Genomic DNA, 16,558 nt, shown 5'->3' with positions numbered 1-16,558 from the left:
AGCTGCTGGAATGGCCTTGGGTCAGCCAGAGCTCTCGTAGGGGTTGTCCTTGGAAGAGCAGCTGCTGTAAGAGCTCTCTCAGCCCCACCTACCTCACAGGGTGTCTGTTGTGTGTGGCGGGGGTGGGGGAGGTAAAGGAAACTTCTCTGAGATTCAGAGTATAGGACGGGATATAAATCCAATATCTTCTTTTAGATCAGGGGTGGCCAAAGTGCGGCTCGGAAGCCACACGCGGATCTTTCACACATATTGTGTGGCTCCCCAAGCCCACCCCCCCCCCCCCGCATTGGCTGACTTGGAAAAGGCATTCGTCTCTTTAAATCACTCCTCCAAGCCAAGGCAGTCAACGGCTTGGAGAATGCCTTTAAGTTGTGAACTGCTGCATAAATTATTGTGCTCTGGGCCCATTTTTCCTGAGCTAAGACAAAAATGTCTGAGCTGGGGGCTAACGAACTGTCAGCTAGCTCACACTAAGAAGCCTAGTGCGGCCCAAAGTAAAAGCTACTCTGCAGCAGACATCAAGTTGCCTGTTGGACTTTGGTGTAGAACAGGGGTGGCCAAACTGTGGCTCTTTCACATATCTTGCGTGGCTCTCAAAGCCCCCACGGCCCCATTGGCCAGCTTGGAGAAGGCATTTAAAGTTAAAAGTTACTTTCTTTCCACCTCTCCTTCCCCTATCTCTTTGTCTGCCTTCTTTCCTACCTACCTATCTACATCTGACATTCATGCATTGAAGTTCTCAAACATCTGATGTTTATTCTATGTGGCTCTTATATTAAGCAAGTTTGGCCACCCCTGGTGTAGAACGATTATGCTACAGCTCTGCTCCTCTCCTACAGCACCTGGTAACCCACAGATTATTCCTTTGTTGCTTGGCCTTACAAAGGAAAGTGTCCACGGCAGGGGCTCCAGGCAACCTCCTGAGTTAGGGAAGAGTACAGCACCCAGCCGGATTCATCGCAGCTTCCACGTTCCATTCCTAACAACTGACCAGGGGAGAGACAGCTCAGCCATTTCAGACCGTTAAGCTTCAAGATGCATTTTCAACTCCTTTGCATCCCCGGCGTTGTGCTAAGGAGCTAATCCAGGAGCACAGGAAGAGGCAAAATTAAACATTTCATAGAATCATAGAGTTGAAAGGGACCTCCAGGGTCATATAGTCCAACCCCCTGCACAATGCAGGAAACTCACAAACACTTCCCCCCTAAAGTCATAAGATCTTCATTGCTGTCAGATGGCCACCTAGCCTCTAAAAACCTCCAAGGAAGGAGAGCCCACCACCTCCCGAGGAAGCCTGTTCCACTGAGGAACCGCTCTAACTGTCAGGAAGTTCTTCCTAATGTTGAGCTGGAAACTCTTCTGATTTAATTTCAACCCACTGGTTCTGGTCCTACCTTTTTGGGGCCACAGAAAACAATTCCACACCATCCTCTAGATGACAGCCCTTCAGGTACTTTAAGGTGGTGATCATAACACCTCTCAGCCACCTCCTCTCCAGGCCAAACATCCCCAGCTCCTTCAACCTGTCCTCATAGGACTTGGTCTCCAGACCCCTCACCATCTTCGCCGCCCGTCTCTGGACCCGTTCCAGCTTGTCTATATCCTTCTTAAAATGTGGTGCCCAAAACTGAACACAATTTGGGGGTTCCCCCTCAAAATCAATAGCCATTTTCAACTCCACAGGAGAATATTTTTTTAAAAAAATACTCCTTGCTGGGCTAATTAAACCTTCCGAACCACCCCTGCCCATTCCTTTCACCAGAGCTTTTCTCTCAAAGTCGAGAGCTTTCCTGCAGCCAGTAAGTTTAATTCCGGCAAGTGCTTTTTTCCAAAATGATCCGGGGTCTATTTGGGGAGGCATGCAAGCAGAGCCGGTCCTCTGTGTGTCTGGAGAGCCACCTGGTGGAATAAGCCTAAGCTCCCTCACCATTCCGCTGCAAAGAAGGGCAGGCATCTAAGCAACCCGCCTTTGCAAGTTATTTAAGGCATTCAAGCGAAACTCTCCCCACAGAGAAGAGCCACCAATCCAGTGGCACCTGCATCAGCTGGCATAAACTGAACGGCTGACTCCATTTCCAGAAACAATGACTTTATTCACACGGTAAGTTTACAATACCGTTTTACGGTCTGTCTAAGGTGCACCGGAAATCAACTTTCCTTGAAGCCAAAGGCCATGTTTTCCCTTCAAGATGAGTCAGGCTAAAAATTTCTCCAGATCAGCATATACAAAGTGGAATAGACAGTTGCCACTAATTATTCATCAACGAAGGGGAGGTATATAGGTGGCGCAGAGTGGTAAAGCTGCAGTACTGCAGTCCAAGCTCTGCTCACGACCTGAGTTCGATCCCGGCAGAAGCTAGGCTCAGGTAGCCGGCTCAGGTGGACTCAGCCTTCCATCCTTCCGAGATCGGTAAAATGAGCACCCAGCTTACTGGGAGGAAAGTGTAGATGACTGGGGAAGGCAGTGGCAACCACCTTGTAAGAAAGTCTGCCATGAAAATGTCGTGAAATGACTGGTGCTTCCAAAGGGGACTACCTTTACCTTTTTTAAAAACCTACATAGGTGGTGGTCCTTACCTGGTTAGCCCAGGCTAGCCTGATCTGCTAAGATCTCAGAAGCTGAGCAAGGTCGCCCCTGATCCATGTTTGGGAGGGAGACCACCAAGGAATACCAAGGTAATGACATGGAGACACGCAATGACACATCAGCTACGGAAGTCTCTTGCCTGAAAACCCCCGTGAGGATCGCCATAAATTAGCAGTGACTTGATGGCAAAAAATAAATAAAACAAAGATGTGAATGCTCAAGGGGGCAACAACAGAACAACTAAGGAGTTCTATATAAAAAGCTTTGATTGTGTTTTCAGGTTCTAAGAGAGAATCCCTGGAAAGTGAGAAAACGCTCTCATTTTAAAGGAAGCAACTTAATATTGACAGTCAATTTGGGGCAGTGGTGAAGTGCCTGGACTCTTATCTGGGAGAACCGGGTTTGATTTCCCCACTCCTCCACTTGCAGCTGCTGGAATGGCCTTGGGTCAGCCAGAGCTCTCTAATCTGGGAGAACCGGGTTTGATTCCCCACTCCTCCACTTGCAGCTGCTGGAATGGCCTTGGGTCAGCCAGAGCTCTCTTATCTGGGAGAACCGGGTTTGATTCCCCGCTCCTCCACTTGCAGCTGCTGGAATGGCCTTGGGTCAGCCAGAGCTCTCTAATCTGGGAGAACCGGGTTTGATTCCCCACTCCTCCACTTGCAGCTGCTGGAATGGCCTTGGGTCAGCCAGAGCTCTCTTATCTGGGAGAACCGGGTTTGATTCCCCACTCCTCCACTTGCAGCTGCTGGAATGGTCTTGGGTCAGCCAGAGCTCTCTTATCTGGGAGAACCGGGTTTGATTCCCCACTCCTCCACTTGCACCTGCTGGAATGGCCTTGGGTCAGCCAGAGCTCTCTTATCTGGGAGAACCGGGTTTGATTCCCCACTCCTCCACTTGCAGCTGCTGGAATGGCCTTGGGTCAGCCAGAGCTCTCTTATCTGGGAGAACCGGGTTTGATTCCCCACTCCTCCACTTGCAGCTGCTGGAATGGCCTTGGGTCAGCCAGAGCTCTCTTATCTGGGAGAACCGGGTTTGATTCCCCACTCCTCCACTTGCAGCTGCTGGAATGGCCCTGGGTCAGCCAGAGCTCTCTTATCTGGGAGAACGGGGTTTGATTTCCCCACTCCTCCACTTGCAGCTGCTGGAATGGCCTTGAGGCAGCCATAGCTCTGGCAGAGGTTGTCCTTGAAAGGGCAGCTGCTGTGAGAGTCCTCTCAGCCCCACCCACCTCACAGGGTGTTTGTTGTGGGGGAGGAAGGGAAAGGAGATTGTGAGCGGCTCTGAGACTCTTCGGAGTGGAGGGCAGGATATAAATGCAATATCTTCATCACCTTCTTCAATTTATGCTACTAAATAATTCTTTAATGCAAAAGTCTGCATTGACATCAGCATTTTATTTACTACAATCATTTATGAGCGTGCCTTTCTTCCCAACTGGGGAGCAGGAGACAGGCAACAGCAACAAAACTCAGCAGTCCGATTGGGAAACAACCCCCCCACCCCACCATCTGGTTAGGATCCTCTGTTCCAGCTGAAGGCATTCAAAAGAGCTCAGTCTCACGGAGCTTTCCAAAAACGAGGGGAGAAGCAGCCTGTCTGATGTTCTTGAAAGACCACTGCACAGGATGTACATGGTTCACCAACATCTGCATTTGCGTGCACCAAGTCGGCACCAAGTGTGCCCGCTTGCACAGACAACAGTTGCAGAGGTTGTCCTTGAAAGGGCAGCTGCTGTGAGAGCCCTCTCAGTCCCACCCACCTCACAGGGTGTCTGTCGTGGGGGAGGAAGGGAAAGGAGATTGTGAGCCGCTCTGAGACTCTTCGGAGTGGAGGGCGGGATATAAATCCAATATCTTCATCTACCTCACAGGGTGTCTGTTGTGGGGGAGGAAGGTAAAGGAGACTGTGTGCCGCTCTGAGACTCTTCGGAGTGGAGGGCGGGATAGAAATCCAATATCTTCATCTACCTCACAGGGTGTCTGTTGTGGGGGAGGAAGGTCAAGGAGACTGTGAGCCGCTCTGAGACTCTTCGGAGTGGAGGGTGAGATATAAATCCAATATCTTCATCTACCTCACAAGGTGTCTGTTGTGGGGGAGGAAGGGTAAAGGAGATTGTGAGCCGCTCTGAGACTCTTCGGAGTGGAGGGCGGGATATAAATCCAATATCTTCATTTACCTCACAGGGTGTCTGTTGTGGGGGAGGAAGGTAGAGGAGATTGTGAGCCACTCTGAGACTCTTCGGAGTGGAGGGTGGAATATAAATCCAATATCTTCTTATCTGGGAGAACCGGGTTTGATTCCCCACTCCTCCACTTGCAGCTGCTAGCATGGCCTTGGGTCAGCCATAGCTCTGGCAGAGGTTGTCCTTGAAAGGGCAGCTGCTGGGAGAGCCCTCTCCAGCCCCACCCACCTCACAGGGTGTCTGTTGTGGGGAACGAAGGTAAAGGAGATTGTGAGCCGCTCTGAGACTCTTCGGAGTGGTGGGGCGGGATATAAATCCCTCCTCCTCCTCCTCCTTCTTCTTCTTCTCTCCCCCCCCCCCCTGTATGGCAGCTGGATGACTGAGGCTGTCTTATATAAGACCTAACTTGTGGCACAGGCAAAACAGTTCAGGCAAGGGACTTCCTGACTTGCAGGATATTGTGACATTTCCTAGCACCATTTGCTCAGGGTTCTCAAACTCATTTGTTATGAGGGCCAGATCTAACATAAATGAGACCTTGTTGGGCCGGACCACGTGGGGTTGGGCCAAGCCATATCCGGCCAGGCTATGTTTGTACCTATTTAAGATTAGGTAGCAGAGATATAGATTTTATAAAAAACACAAACATATGTTTTTAAAAACTTAAAACGTTAGTCTTAAAGATGCTTTCTTTGTATTTGGGATCCAGGGAACTGGGGAAAGGAAACTTTGGCTCTTTCCTTCCTTCCCTGGGGGAGGGGAGGAGCCTCAGCCAATAGAAGAGAGGCTTGACTCAGTAGCTCTGCTGTGCAATTGAGAGAGCCTGGCAAAGCAAACTATTCCTCCCCAAGGGAGGAGCCTCAGTCAATGGAGAAAATAGAGGTTTTGCTCTGTAGCTCCTGTGTGATTGCGCAAGTCTTGCAAAGCAAGCTGTGATGCAGAAGGAAGCAAGAGAGAGGGAGAAGGAAGCAGATGACAGCCAGTTGCTTGGGGGGCATGATAGGAGCCCTCTGGGGGCCTGATTCGGCCCCTGAACTGCATGTTTGGGCCCGCTTCGGTGGGGTAGGGCAGGATATAAATCAAATGAAATAAAAAAATAAAAAATAAATAATGTTTGACACCCTTACATTAGCTGCTTTGATGCCCTCTTTACCCCTGGCTGATTATTTACTTCACTTTGCTTTTCATTGCTGGGGGGGCGGGGAGGGAGTGTTTGCTTTTTCAACACCTGCATTATTGCCTTTGAGCATTGTTTTGCACACTCTCAGACCACAAGATGTAACTGCAAACAGACATGCAAAAAATATGTTGATGGTACAAACGAATGGAAAAAATAATGAAGGAAAGAGCAGCTATTAAACAGAGAAAAGGTGGTTGGGAGAAGATGCAGACACAACGCAGGGGTTTATAAACAGAGTAGAGCAGGACTGGTCAAACTTGCTTAATGTTAAGAACTGCACAGAATAAACGTCAGATGTATGAGAGCCAAAAGACAAGAAGGAAAATAGACTGGGGGGGGAGGGAGAGGTGAAAAGCAAGCAACTTTAATGCATTATCCAAGCCGCTGGCTGGCTTTTCTTAGAGACTTGATTTAAAGAGACAAAAGCCTTCTCCACGTGGGCCGACAGGACAGTGGAAGCTTCAAGTGCCATACAATATGTGTGAAAGAGCCACATGTTTGGCCACCCCTGGAGACCCAGGTTCAAATCCCCACACTACTATGCAAGCACGCTGGATGACTTTAGGCCAGTGTCTCTCCCTCCCGGCCTAACCGACTTCATAGGGTTGTTGTTGTGAGAAGAGGTGGGAAGCACCGTGTCCTAAACCGCTTTGGGCCACAATGATAAGAAAAGCAGGCTACAAACACCTACATCCACCAAGCAAATACATGCCTAACTGGAGTCACCTGGGGAACAAGGGAGGAAGCCTGCAGGAAGAAACTGGCCTAAAGGTTCTCAAGATGCCCCCCTAAAAGCAAAACAATTAGGGTTGCCAACCTCCAGGTGGGTCCTGGGGACCCGCCCAGAATTGCAACTGCTATCCAGACTACAGAAACCAGTTCCCCTTAGGGAAAATGGCTGCGTTGGAGAGCGGACTCTGCATTACTTTGCCCTCCCCTCCCTTAACCCCGTCCTCTTCAGGCTCCATCCCCCCCCCCCCAAAAAAAAGACACCTCCAGGCATTTCCCGACGTGGAGCTGGCAACGCTAAGAGGCGCTCTGCACATGCTCAGATAGGAGACCCCCGAAACAGTCAAGGGGCGGGGCGCCCCCCCGGGAGGGTTGCCCTGGGAACGGAAGCGGCGGCAACGGACTCACGTTTCACCAGCTCCTCGCCGGGGAACTCGGCCGCGCAGCTGGTGATCAGAGCGCACGGCACGGCCATGGCGCCCTCCGGCAGGTCTGGGGCGGCCTACGCTTCCTCTTCCGCTCCAGGCCCCGCCCCTTCCGCTCCCTTCGGCTCATACCATCCCCGAGTCGGGAAAGGGGGGGGACTGTCGTCATGCGCGAGGAAACCTGGGGGTTTGGGCAGCGAGGCGGCCTCGGTCTCTCTCCACAGAGCGGGCGGGCAATGCGGGGAGAAGAGGCGGAGGGGAAGGGTCTCGGCTCGGAGGCCGCCCTGAGGGCTCCTTCTCCTCCCCCCCTCGGGTCGGCGCGGGTGGTCTCGGCCAGGCCGCGCGTCCCGTTGCTAAGGCCGCGGTCACGTGGTGCGGCGCTCTCCGAGGGAAGGGAAAGGAAGGGCGGCCATGGCCGGGCCGGGGGCGGACATCGGGGCCGTCCTCGCCCAGGTGGGTCGTCGTCGTCGGCGCCCGATCCCTCGGCCACAGGGGGCCGCTTGACCAAACTCCCATGAGCCTTTGCGGCTGCTCCCCCTCCTACCCAGCATCCCTTGCGCCTATTAATGAAGACCTGAGAAACAGCAGCCTGCCATGGCAAGGGGGGGGGGGGGATGAACACACCTGTGCAACCCCCCCCCCCTTGCCAAACCTAGGTGTCTCTGCAGTGCTTACCCCAAACTGGGCCTACTCAGACTAAGGTCAGGGCTCCCTCCTCACAACAGCCCTGCAAGGTAGGTTAGGCAGAGAGGAAGTGGCGGGGCTGTGCAATGCTCCCTCTAAGCTGTGGAGTCTTGTGAGCAAAAATTCTCCTTCCTGAGCTACCGGCGTTAAAGTTGTGAGCGACTGGATCAATTAGTTTGCTCTGGGGCCGTCTTTCCTGAGCCGAGACAAAAAGAGGTGGGCCGCTTGGCAAAACTCCCATGAGCCTTTGCTGCTGGTATACCTCCTACCCAGCATTCCTTGCACCTATTAATGAAGACCTGAGAAACAGCAGCCTGCCAGGGCGAAGGGGGGCGGGGGTGAAGGCACTTGTGCAACCCACCCCCTTCCCAAGCCGAGGTTTCTCTGCAGTGCTTGCCCCAAACTGGGCCAACTCAGACTCCCTCTTCACAACAGCCCTGCAAGGTAGGTTAGGCAGAGGAAGTGGCTAGGCTGCACAATATTCCCTCTTAAGCTAGGGATGTGGAACTCATCTCTTATGGGGGCCAGGTCTGACATAAATGAGACCTTGCCGGGCCATGTCAGAGACTGACCAAGAGAGAGATCTTGGGGTCGTGGTAGATAACTCACTGAAAATGTCATGTCAGTGTGCGATTGCAATAAAAAAAGGCCAACGCCATGCTGGGAATTATTAGGAAGGGAAATGAAAACAAATCAGCCAGTATCATAATGCCCCTGTATAAATTGATGGTGTGGTCTCATTTGGAGTACTGTGTGCAGTTCTGGTCACCACACCTCAAAAAGGATATTACAGCATTGGAAAAAGTCCAGAAAAGGGCAACTAGAATGATTAAAGGTTTGGAACACTTTCCTTATGAAGAAAGGTTAAAACGCTTGGGGCTCTTTAGCTTGGAGAAACGTTGACTGCGGGGTGACATGATAGAGGTTTACAAGATTATGCATGGGATGGAGAAAGTAGAGAAAGAAGTACTTTTTTGGCCACTGTGTGACACAGAGTGTTGGACTGGATGGACCATTGGCCTGCTCCAACATGTCTTCTCTTATGTTCATGTCAGGCTGGGCCGTGTGTGTATCTATTTAAGATTAGGTAGCAGAGAGATAAACTTCATAAAGGACACAGACAAACACAATTGAGGGTTTTTAAAAACTTAAAACATGCTTAAAACATTAGCGCTCTTTGGTCTTAAAGATGCTTTCATGGTATTTCTCCCATGGGATCCAGGGAAATGGGCAAAGGAAGCTCAGGCGCTTTCCTTCCTTCCCTAGGGGACCAGGAGGGGGAGGAGCCTCAGCCAATAGAAGGAAGAGAGGCTTGGCTCAGTAGCTCCGCTGGGTGATTGAGAGAGCCTGGAAAAACAAACTCTGCCTGCCCCCCCATTCTTCCCCAAGGGAGAGGTCTCAGCCAATTGAGAAAATAGAGGCTTTGCTCTTTAGCTCCTGTGCAATTGAGAAAGCCTTGGAAAGCAAACTTATGCAGAAGGAAGCAAGAGAGAAGGAAAAGGAAGCAGATGACAGCCAGTTGCTTGGGGGCCTGATAGGCCTCTGGGCTGCATGTTTGACATCCCTGCTCTAAGCTGTGGAGTCTTGTGAGCAAAAATTCAACTTTGTGAGTTACAGGCATTAAAGCTGTGAGCGACTGCCTCAATTAGTTTGTTCTGGGGCCATTTTTCCTGAGCTGAGACAAAAATAGGTGAGCTGGAGACAAAAAACCTGTGAGCTAGCTCACACTCAGCGTAGAGGGAACACTGCTGGTCAACTGCCTTGTGGTAACAGAATGTGGATATGAACTCAGAGCCTGCTCCAGCCAGAACACCACACTCAGCCTCATGCTGCTGATGGGGTCCTGTGTGTTCTGCTTGAAAAGGGGAGCAACAGTGGGAAGGCTTCTAGTGTCTGGCCCCACTGATGGACCTCCTGATGGCACCTGGGTTTTTTGGCCACTGTGTGACACAGAGTGTTGGACTGGAGGGGCCATTGGCCTGATCCAACATGGCTTCTCTTATGTTCTTATGTCTGGGGCAAGTGATGCTCTGTATTCTTGGTGCTTGGGGGGGGGGGGGGCAACAGTGGGAGGGCTTCTAGTGTCCTGGCCCCACTGGTGGACCTCCTGATGGCACCTGGGTTTTTTGGCCACTGTGTGACACAGAGTGTTGGACTGGATGGGCCATTGGCCTGATCCAACATGATTTCTCTTATATTCTTATGTCTGGGGCAGTGATGCTCTGTATTCTTGGTATTTGGGGGGGCACAGTGGAGGGCTTCTAGTGTCCTGGCCCCACCGATGGACCTCCTGATGGCACCTGGGTTTTTTTGGCCACTGTGTGACACAGAGTGTTGGACTGGATGGGCCATTGGCCTGATCCAACATGACTTCTCTTATGTTCTTATGAAAGGGCCGCTTTCAAGAGAAGCTAAGGACAAATAGAAGTGTGGAGCTGTGCTTGATCCTTGGAGATAAGCAGAGCAGTGCCAGAATTGAAATTGTATCCCTTGGTGAGCTGCCTGAAGAAGGTTTCTCTGAAAGTGGATGGAAGCAGCAATCCAGTTGCATCCACACCAGTTTGGGAATTGACTTCAGGAAGTCCTACAAACGAAGAAAAACATTTTATATTGTAAAATGGACTGTAAAATAATTCAAAATTAATATGTGAAAAATACTGTGGTTGAAAATTTTGTTTTCAATATATGTATTAGTTAAAGCTCTCACAGAGCACTCTAAATTATATACCTTATCTCCCAGATAAGAGTCGGCGCACTTATCCAGTACACCAAACTGGCTCCGAGAGCTATCTCAAAGTGGGATGTTACATCTCACTGGGTGCCTGCGGTTGTGTACCAATCTGTATGGAAGGAAGTATGCTGCCATAACTCTTGGACACGTTAACAAAAATTTATCCAACAGGACTGATTTCCTTTCTCGTTCATACTTTTATATTTCTTTTTTTGGGGGGGGGGGGATTAATTCCTATTAAGGCATGCAGCATGCTCTCCTGGGATTGTACTAACCTCTTTGGTAGTGCAATCAGGCATAGGGTACACCACTCTGAGTATGAGCACACTGTCGTCTGAACACACAAGAAGGCAAGCTGCTTTCAACTGAATCAGACCCAGGCCTCAGATTCAGCAGGAGCTCACAGGAGCACAGCTCCTGAACCTTTCTGAGGGTTCCCCCTCTTCCTCCCCACCTACCCTGTCCAATGAATAGTAGGTGCAGCTGCATAACAATCCCTGGATTAGGAGAGCGGGCAGCCAGGCAGCCACCAGAAGCTTTGCCATGCCCTCATTAACCCCCGGAGAAGCCCACGCCACCCTTTCTCCACTTCTTATGTGATTTTGGGCAGTGAGTGGCTTGCTGGCCTTTTGATGGGGGCAGGGGGGGGGGCAGGAGAGCCCCAGGTGAGTGAGGCCTGCTTGGGGTGGCTGGATCTCTAGCCAGCCCAAGCAGGCCTTGCTCGCCCGGGGCTCTCCTTTCTTGCATCAGGTTGCTTTTGGCTGGGGAGTGGCATATGCTAATGGGTTATGCTAATGAGCTCCACCACCGTTTTTCTACAAAATGACCCCTGAGACCCTTGGTCCATGAAGGTCTACTCAGACTGGCAGCAGCTCTCCAGGGGTTCAGGCAGAGAAAGGCCTTTCCCGTCACCTGCCATCTGTGCCTTATAACTGGCAGTGCTGGGGATTTAACCTTTGGCCTTCTGCCTGTAAAGGAGAGACTCTTCCACTGAACCACAGCCCCTATTTACAGCTCTCCAGGATCTGGGCAGGGGACTTTCACCTGGTCCTTTTAATTGGAGTTGCCTAGTGCATAATGAGCTAACTGGTTTCCTAATGGGGTCTGGTCATTGGGAGCCCAGGGCACCAATGAGCTGCTCATAAGAACAGAAGAGAAGCCCTGTTGGATCAGGCCAATGGCCCATCCAGTCCAACACTCTATGTCACACAGTGACCAATATATGTGTGTGTGTGTGTATACACACACACACACATACGTATAAACATACACACACACACACATGTATATATACTGTGGCTAATAGCCACTGATGGACCTCTGCTCCATATTTTTATCCAATCCCCTCTTAAAGCTGGCTATGCTTGTAGCCACCACCACCTCCTGTGGTAGTGAATTCCACACGTTAATCACCCTTTGGGTGAAGAAGTACTTCCTTTTATCCGTTCTGACTGCTCAGCAATTTCATTGAATGCTCATAAGTTATTATATTGTGAGGAAGGGAGAAATGTACTTCTTTCTCTGCTATCTCCATCCCATGCATAATCTTGCAAACCGCTATCCTGTCACCCCGCAGTCGACGTTTCTCCAAGCTAAAGAGCCCCAAGCGTTTTAACCTTTCTTCAAAAGTGTTGGCTCTTCTTGTTTCCAGATGTAGTCCAAAGTATTGGTGTTCATCTCTTCAGTGAGTGTTTGTGCATGTCATCAGCCAAATGTGGCACAGGACACGTGAAGCTGCCTTATCGGTGTACTGGAGAGCCAGTTTGGTGTAGTGGTTAAGTACGCGGACTCTTATCTGGGGGGATCCAGGTTTGATTCCCCACTCATCCACGTACAACTGGCTGTTATGACCTTAGGTCAGTCATAACTCTCTCAGAGTTGTTCTGCATAAGAGCAGTTTCTGTCAGAGCTCTCTCAGCCCCACCTACCTCACAGGGTGTCTGTTGTAGGGAAGGGAAGGGAAAGGAGATTGTGAGCTGCTCAGAGACTCCTTTGGGTAGTGAGGGGCAGGGTATAAATCCAATCTCTTCTTCCTTATACTGGGTCAGACCGTTGGTCCAGCAAGGTCAGTACTGCGTACTCAGACTGGTGGCATCATGTATTACCAGCGCCGTTTAACTGGAAGTACCAGGGATTGAACCTGGGACCTTCTTCATGCCAAATAACTCTAACATTGAACCCTCAGAACCACACAACCAAATATGGCTCTTTACAAATGAAGCCAAATTTTTAAGTGAACATCTGTCGGAGGGCTCGGTAGGATGTTAAGATAACCAATATATGAAGGGAATGTCACTCAAAAAGATTTTTATAGAACAAAATTTGAGTCCAGTGGCACCTTTAAAACCAGCAAAGGTTTATTCTGGGTGTAAGCTTTCGTGTGCACACACATAATGTTTGAATCTATTTTATCCGTTACACAAAGATCACACCATTTTGTAAGTCATTCAGAAGCTGTAGGTATATGATCAGACTTCCAAGAGTGTGCTAAAGGGAGTTTGGCTGCAGGGAGCAGAATAACACTTTGCTGGTCAAATGTCATTCCATAGTTCTCAGAAAGATGTACTTTCTTGACCTAGACGCAGGTGGGATGCTGTATTGGTCTGAAGCAATAGAACAAAGTTGGAGTTCAGTAGCACCTTTAAGACCAACCAAGTTTTATTCAGAATGTAAGCTTTCGTGTGTATGCATACTTCATCTTCCACTGTATTCTAGTGTTTTTTTTTTCTGTATTGGCAAACTGAAATGATATTTATAATGTATGCTACATGTTAAAAAGTGAATTAGGTAACAACACTTCTGAGAAAATAGTTCTCAGTTTAACCCAGGCTTTACGAAAACCAGAGAGCAATTAGCGGAATGCTTTTGTTGCCCTGTAACACCTTCAATTCTGACATGCAGATGCTATCCAGACCAAACGTCCTTTCAGACTGATTCCCCACTCGCCTTGCTTCGGGGCAGGCTTCAATTTTGCGCGGGGCAAAGCCACGATTTGCCGTGCCGCAGTGTAAACCTGAAAAAGCATGCAAGATGGCAGTGCAGAGCAACTGGTTTGAAATCGCCAGCTTGCTCCACACAGAAACGGAAGCCTGCCCCGGAGCAAGGGGAGTGCGGAATCAGCCTCAATTTGACCAAATGCCCTTTCAATTTGTTAATTTCACTGTTTGGCTATGGGATTGTAATTCTACCATTTTGCATGTTTAGCCACTGCCCACCAGCCATACGTAACTCTGCTCACCGTACACCATCCCTTCGTCTGATGAAGTCTGCCTGCATATGAAAGCTTCCATTCTGAATAAAACCTGGTTGGTCTTTCTTGACATAGTTTAAAAAGACATTCTGTGTGGCCCGAGTCTCTAACCACAGTCTTGGGCATTATCCCATAATACTATGGCGCCCTTTTTTCTTTGCCTTGGTAGCTGAGGTTAAACCAATTTCCATTTAATAGCATATTTTGCATTTAATGGATATATTCATCTGTGGTTTTGACTGGGGGTTAATTATGCGGTTCTTTGCCTCCAGCTCTTTGAATGGAGCCGGTTAGAAACGTGCAGGCCTCCGATTCAGTGGGAGCTCACAGGAGCGTAGCTCCTGAACCTTTCTGAGAGCTCCGCCTCCTCCTGAGAGTTCCGCCTCCTTGTCCATTGAATAGTAGGTGCAGCTGCATCGCAATCCCTGGATGAGCTCCACCACCTATTTTTCTACAAAATGACCCCTGGAAATGTGCATAGATGAAGTAAAATCACTCCCGGTCTCTCCTCCCCCCCCCCCCCATTAGTGGGGAACATTTTGCAGTTCTCGTTCTAATTTTTAAAGTTAGCGTTGCTGACGTTCTCCTTGCTTTTCTCACTTCTGCAACCTGTAGAACTGCAGAGGGGTGCTATATTTAAGAATCCTGTTTAGTTTCTCCTCTGGGGTTTTGCAGAGGGATTGGGCTGCCAATCCCTAAGTGGGGGCTGGGGATCCCCCAGTTTGGAGGCCCTCCCCTCGCTTCAGTGTCATGAGAAAGTGTGGGGGGGTATCTGCTGGGCACTCCATTATTCCCTATGGAAACTAATTCCCATAGAACATTGATCTGCGTGTATCTGGGGCTCGGGGGGGGGACTGTTTTTTGAGGTAGAGGCACCAAATTTTCAGTATAGCATCCAGTGCCTCTCTTCAAAACACCCTCCCAAGTTTCAAAAAGATCGGACTGAGGGATCCAATTCTATTAGCCTGCTTTGGCGGGGAGGGCGCGATATAAATCCAATAAAATAAAATAAAGAAGGTGCCCCTATCCTTCATTATTTCCAGTGGAGGGAAGGCATTTAAAAGGTGTGTGGTTCCTTTGCATGTGACGGCCAGAACTCCCTTTGGAGTTCGTCACAATCTTGCTCCTGGCTCCACCCCCAAAGTCGCCTGGCTCCACCCCCAAAGTCCCCAGACATTTCTTGAATTGGACTTGTTCCCTACAGAGGGGTGCCATATTTAAGAACCCTGTTTAGTTTCTCCTCTGGCCGTTTGCGCAAATTGACGGAATGCTTGAATTGATTTTATAGGTTCAAGAAGATCTCCAGCAGCTGAAGGAGAAGCTGCGCGGCATCAGCCAGGGCTGGGAAGTCGTGGACGCGGGAAGCCTTGAAGCCGCTATTGAAAGAACGGAGAGTGGGTTGAGGGTAAGAGAAAGAGCCACCCTCAACGCAGAGAGGGAACAACCGCCGTTTCTGAAGTCTGCATCAGTGGTTTCCTCCTGAATAGATGGGAGGCCAGACCTCCTCTCTGTGTAAATTCCATTTCCAAAGAGTCAACCAGGCATTGTATTCTGGCATTGTGATCACACTAGCTGGGTGGTCAAAGTTGGGCAGGCTTCTTGCTTTAGATGTGGCAAAATCTTTGACAAACACAAAGCCGGCTGCGAATCCTACACTCCATTATCAAAGGCCAAACCGAGGCCGGCTTCTTGGGCGCCATTAACTTAGCTCTTTTGCCCTAATAGCCTTCTTTTTTTCTTCCTCTCCTGTGCCTGTGCAGAAACATGCTGAGAAGTATTTAAACGTTGTAAACACATCCGTGTTAACTCTTTCGCCGTCCGAAAGCACAGGCCTGTGTTCAAGACAGATTTCCAAATGGTAAGCTCATTCCTTTATCTACTTAAAATGTTTATTAGCCACCTTTCTCCCTGGTAGAACTCCCTTCTGCGTGGCTTACAGTATAGATAAGATGTTATTAACAACACAATAAAAACAACAATTATAAAAACCTATTGAACCTGTTAAACCTATAAAACCTTTTAAAAGCCAGTTTGGTGTAGTGGTTAAGTGCATGGACTCTTATCTGGGAGAACTGGCTTTGATTCCCTACTCCTCCCCTTGCAGCTGCTGGAATGGTCTTGGGTCAGCCAGAGCTCTCATACGAGTTGTCCTTGAAAGAGCAGCTGCTATAAGAGCTCTCTCAGCTCCACCCACCTCACAGGGTGTCTGTTGTGGGGGGAGGAAGATAAAGGAGATTGTGAGCCGCTCTGAGACTCTGAGATTCAGAGTGAAGGGTGGGGTATAAATCCAATATCATCATCATCATCATCATATCATCATTATCAATTTGATTTTAATTTCCTTTGCTGCAGGAAGCAAATAACATCTGCACTGGCTGCTTTTAATGGGGGATGGTCCCTTTTTTGTAGTTTAAAATAATAATCTTCTCTAGTTGTTGTATTTGGCCATTTATGCAGTTTGGGGGCGTTTTTGCAAATGGCTGGAAAAGAGTGGAGTATTCCAGAGGCATGCCATCTGCCTCTCAGCATCTCAGTGTTCTTTTATTTCTTCGTGTACCGTGAGTGTATTCTGTAGCATGTGAGACACTGATAATCTCCTATCATCTTTTATTTAGACATTTGTTTATGTTGTTTGTAGTTCATCTTTCTAGACTAAAGACAGGTTACGCAGGGTTAAGTCAGTATGGTCTATAGCAGGGGTGGCTCTTTCACACATATTTTGTGGCTCTTGAAGCCCCCACTGTCCTACTGGCCAGCTTGGGGAAGGCATTTCTCTCTCTAAATCAC

The 16,558-nt window shown here is 49.3% G+C and overlaps 2 protein-coding genes across 2 annotated transcripts in view; one reads left to right on the top strand and one right to left on the bottom strand.

Moving 5' to 3' along the window:
• AAGAB (alpha and gamma adaptin binding protein) overlaps positions 1 to 7,232 on the bottom strand; it is a 32,475-nt gene extending 25,243 nt beyond the window's left edge. The window contains 1 exon segment of the mRNA XM_060260184.1: positions 7,090 to 7,232. Within this exon segment, the coding sequence (XP_060116167.1) occupies positions 7,090 to 7,156 (67 nt within the window). The 5' untranslated portion in view covers positions 7,157 to 7,232.
• A 256-nt stretch (positions 7,233 to 7,488) lies between these two features.
• IQCH (IQ motif containing H) overlaps positions 7,489 to 16,558 on the top strand; it is a 136,490-nt gene continuing 127,420 nt past the window's right edge. Inside the window, exons 1-3 of the mRNA XM_060260239.1 lie at positions 7,489 to 7,559; positions 15,060 to 15,176; positions 15,532 to 15,629. Of these exons, the coding sequence (XP_060116222.1) occupies positions 7,518 to 7,559; positions 15,060 to 15,176; positions 15,532 to 15,629 (257 nt within the window). The 5' untranslated portion in view covers positions 7,489 to 7,517. The remainder of the gene's footprint in view (positions 7,560 to 15,059; positions 15,177 to 15,531; positions 15,630 to 16,558) is intronic.

The sequence above is a fragment of the Heteronotia binoei genome, chromosome 19 (assembly GCF_032191835.1).
Source record: "Heteronotia binoei isolate CCM8104 ecotype False Entrance Well chromosome 19, APGP_CSIRO_Hbin_v1, whole genome shotgun sequence".
NCBI lineage: Eukaryota > Metazoa > Chordata > Lepidosauria > Squamata > Gekkonidae > Heteronotia > Heteronotia binoei.
The sequence above is the reverse complement of the archived record's forward strand: the minus strand, read 5'-3'. Positions and strand labels throughout refer to the sequence as shown.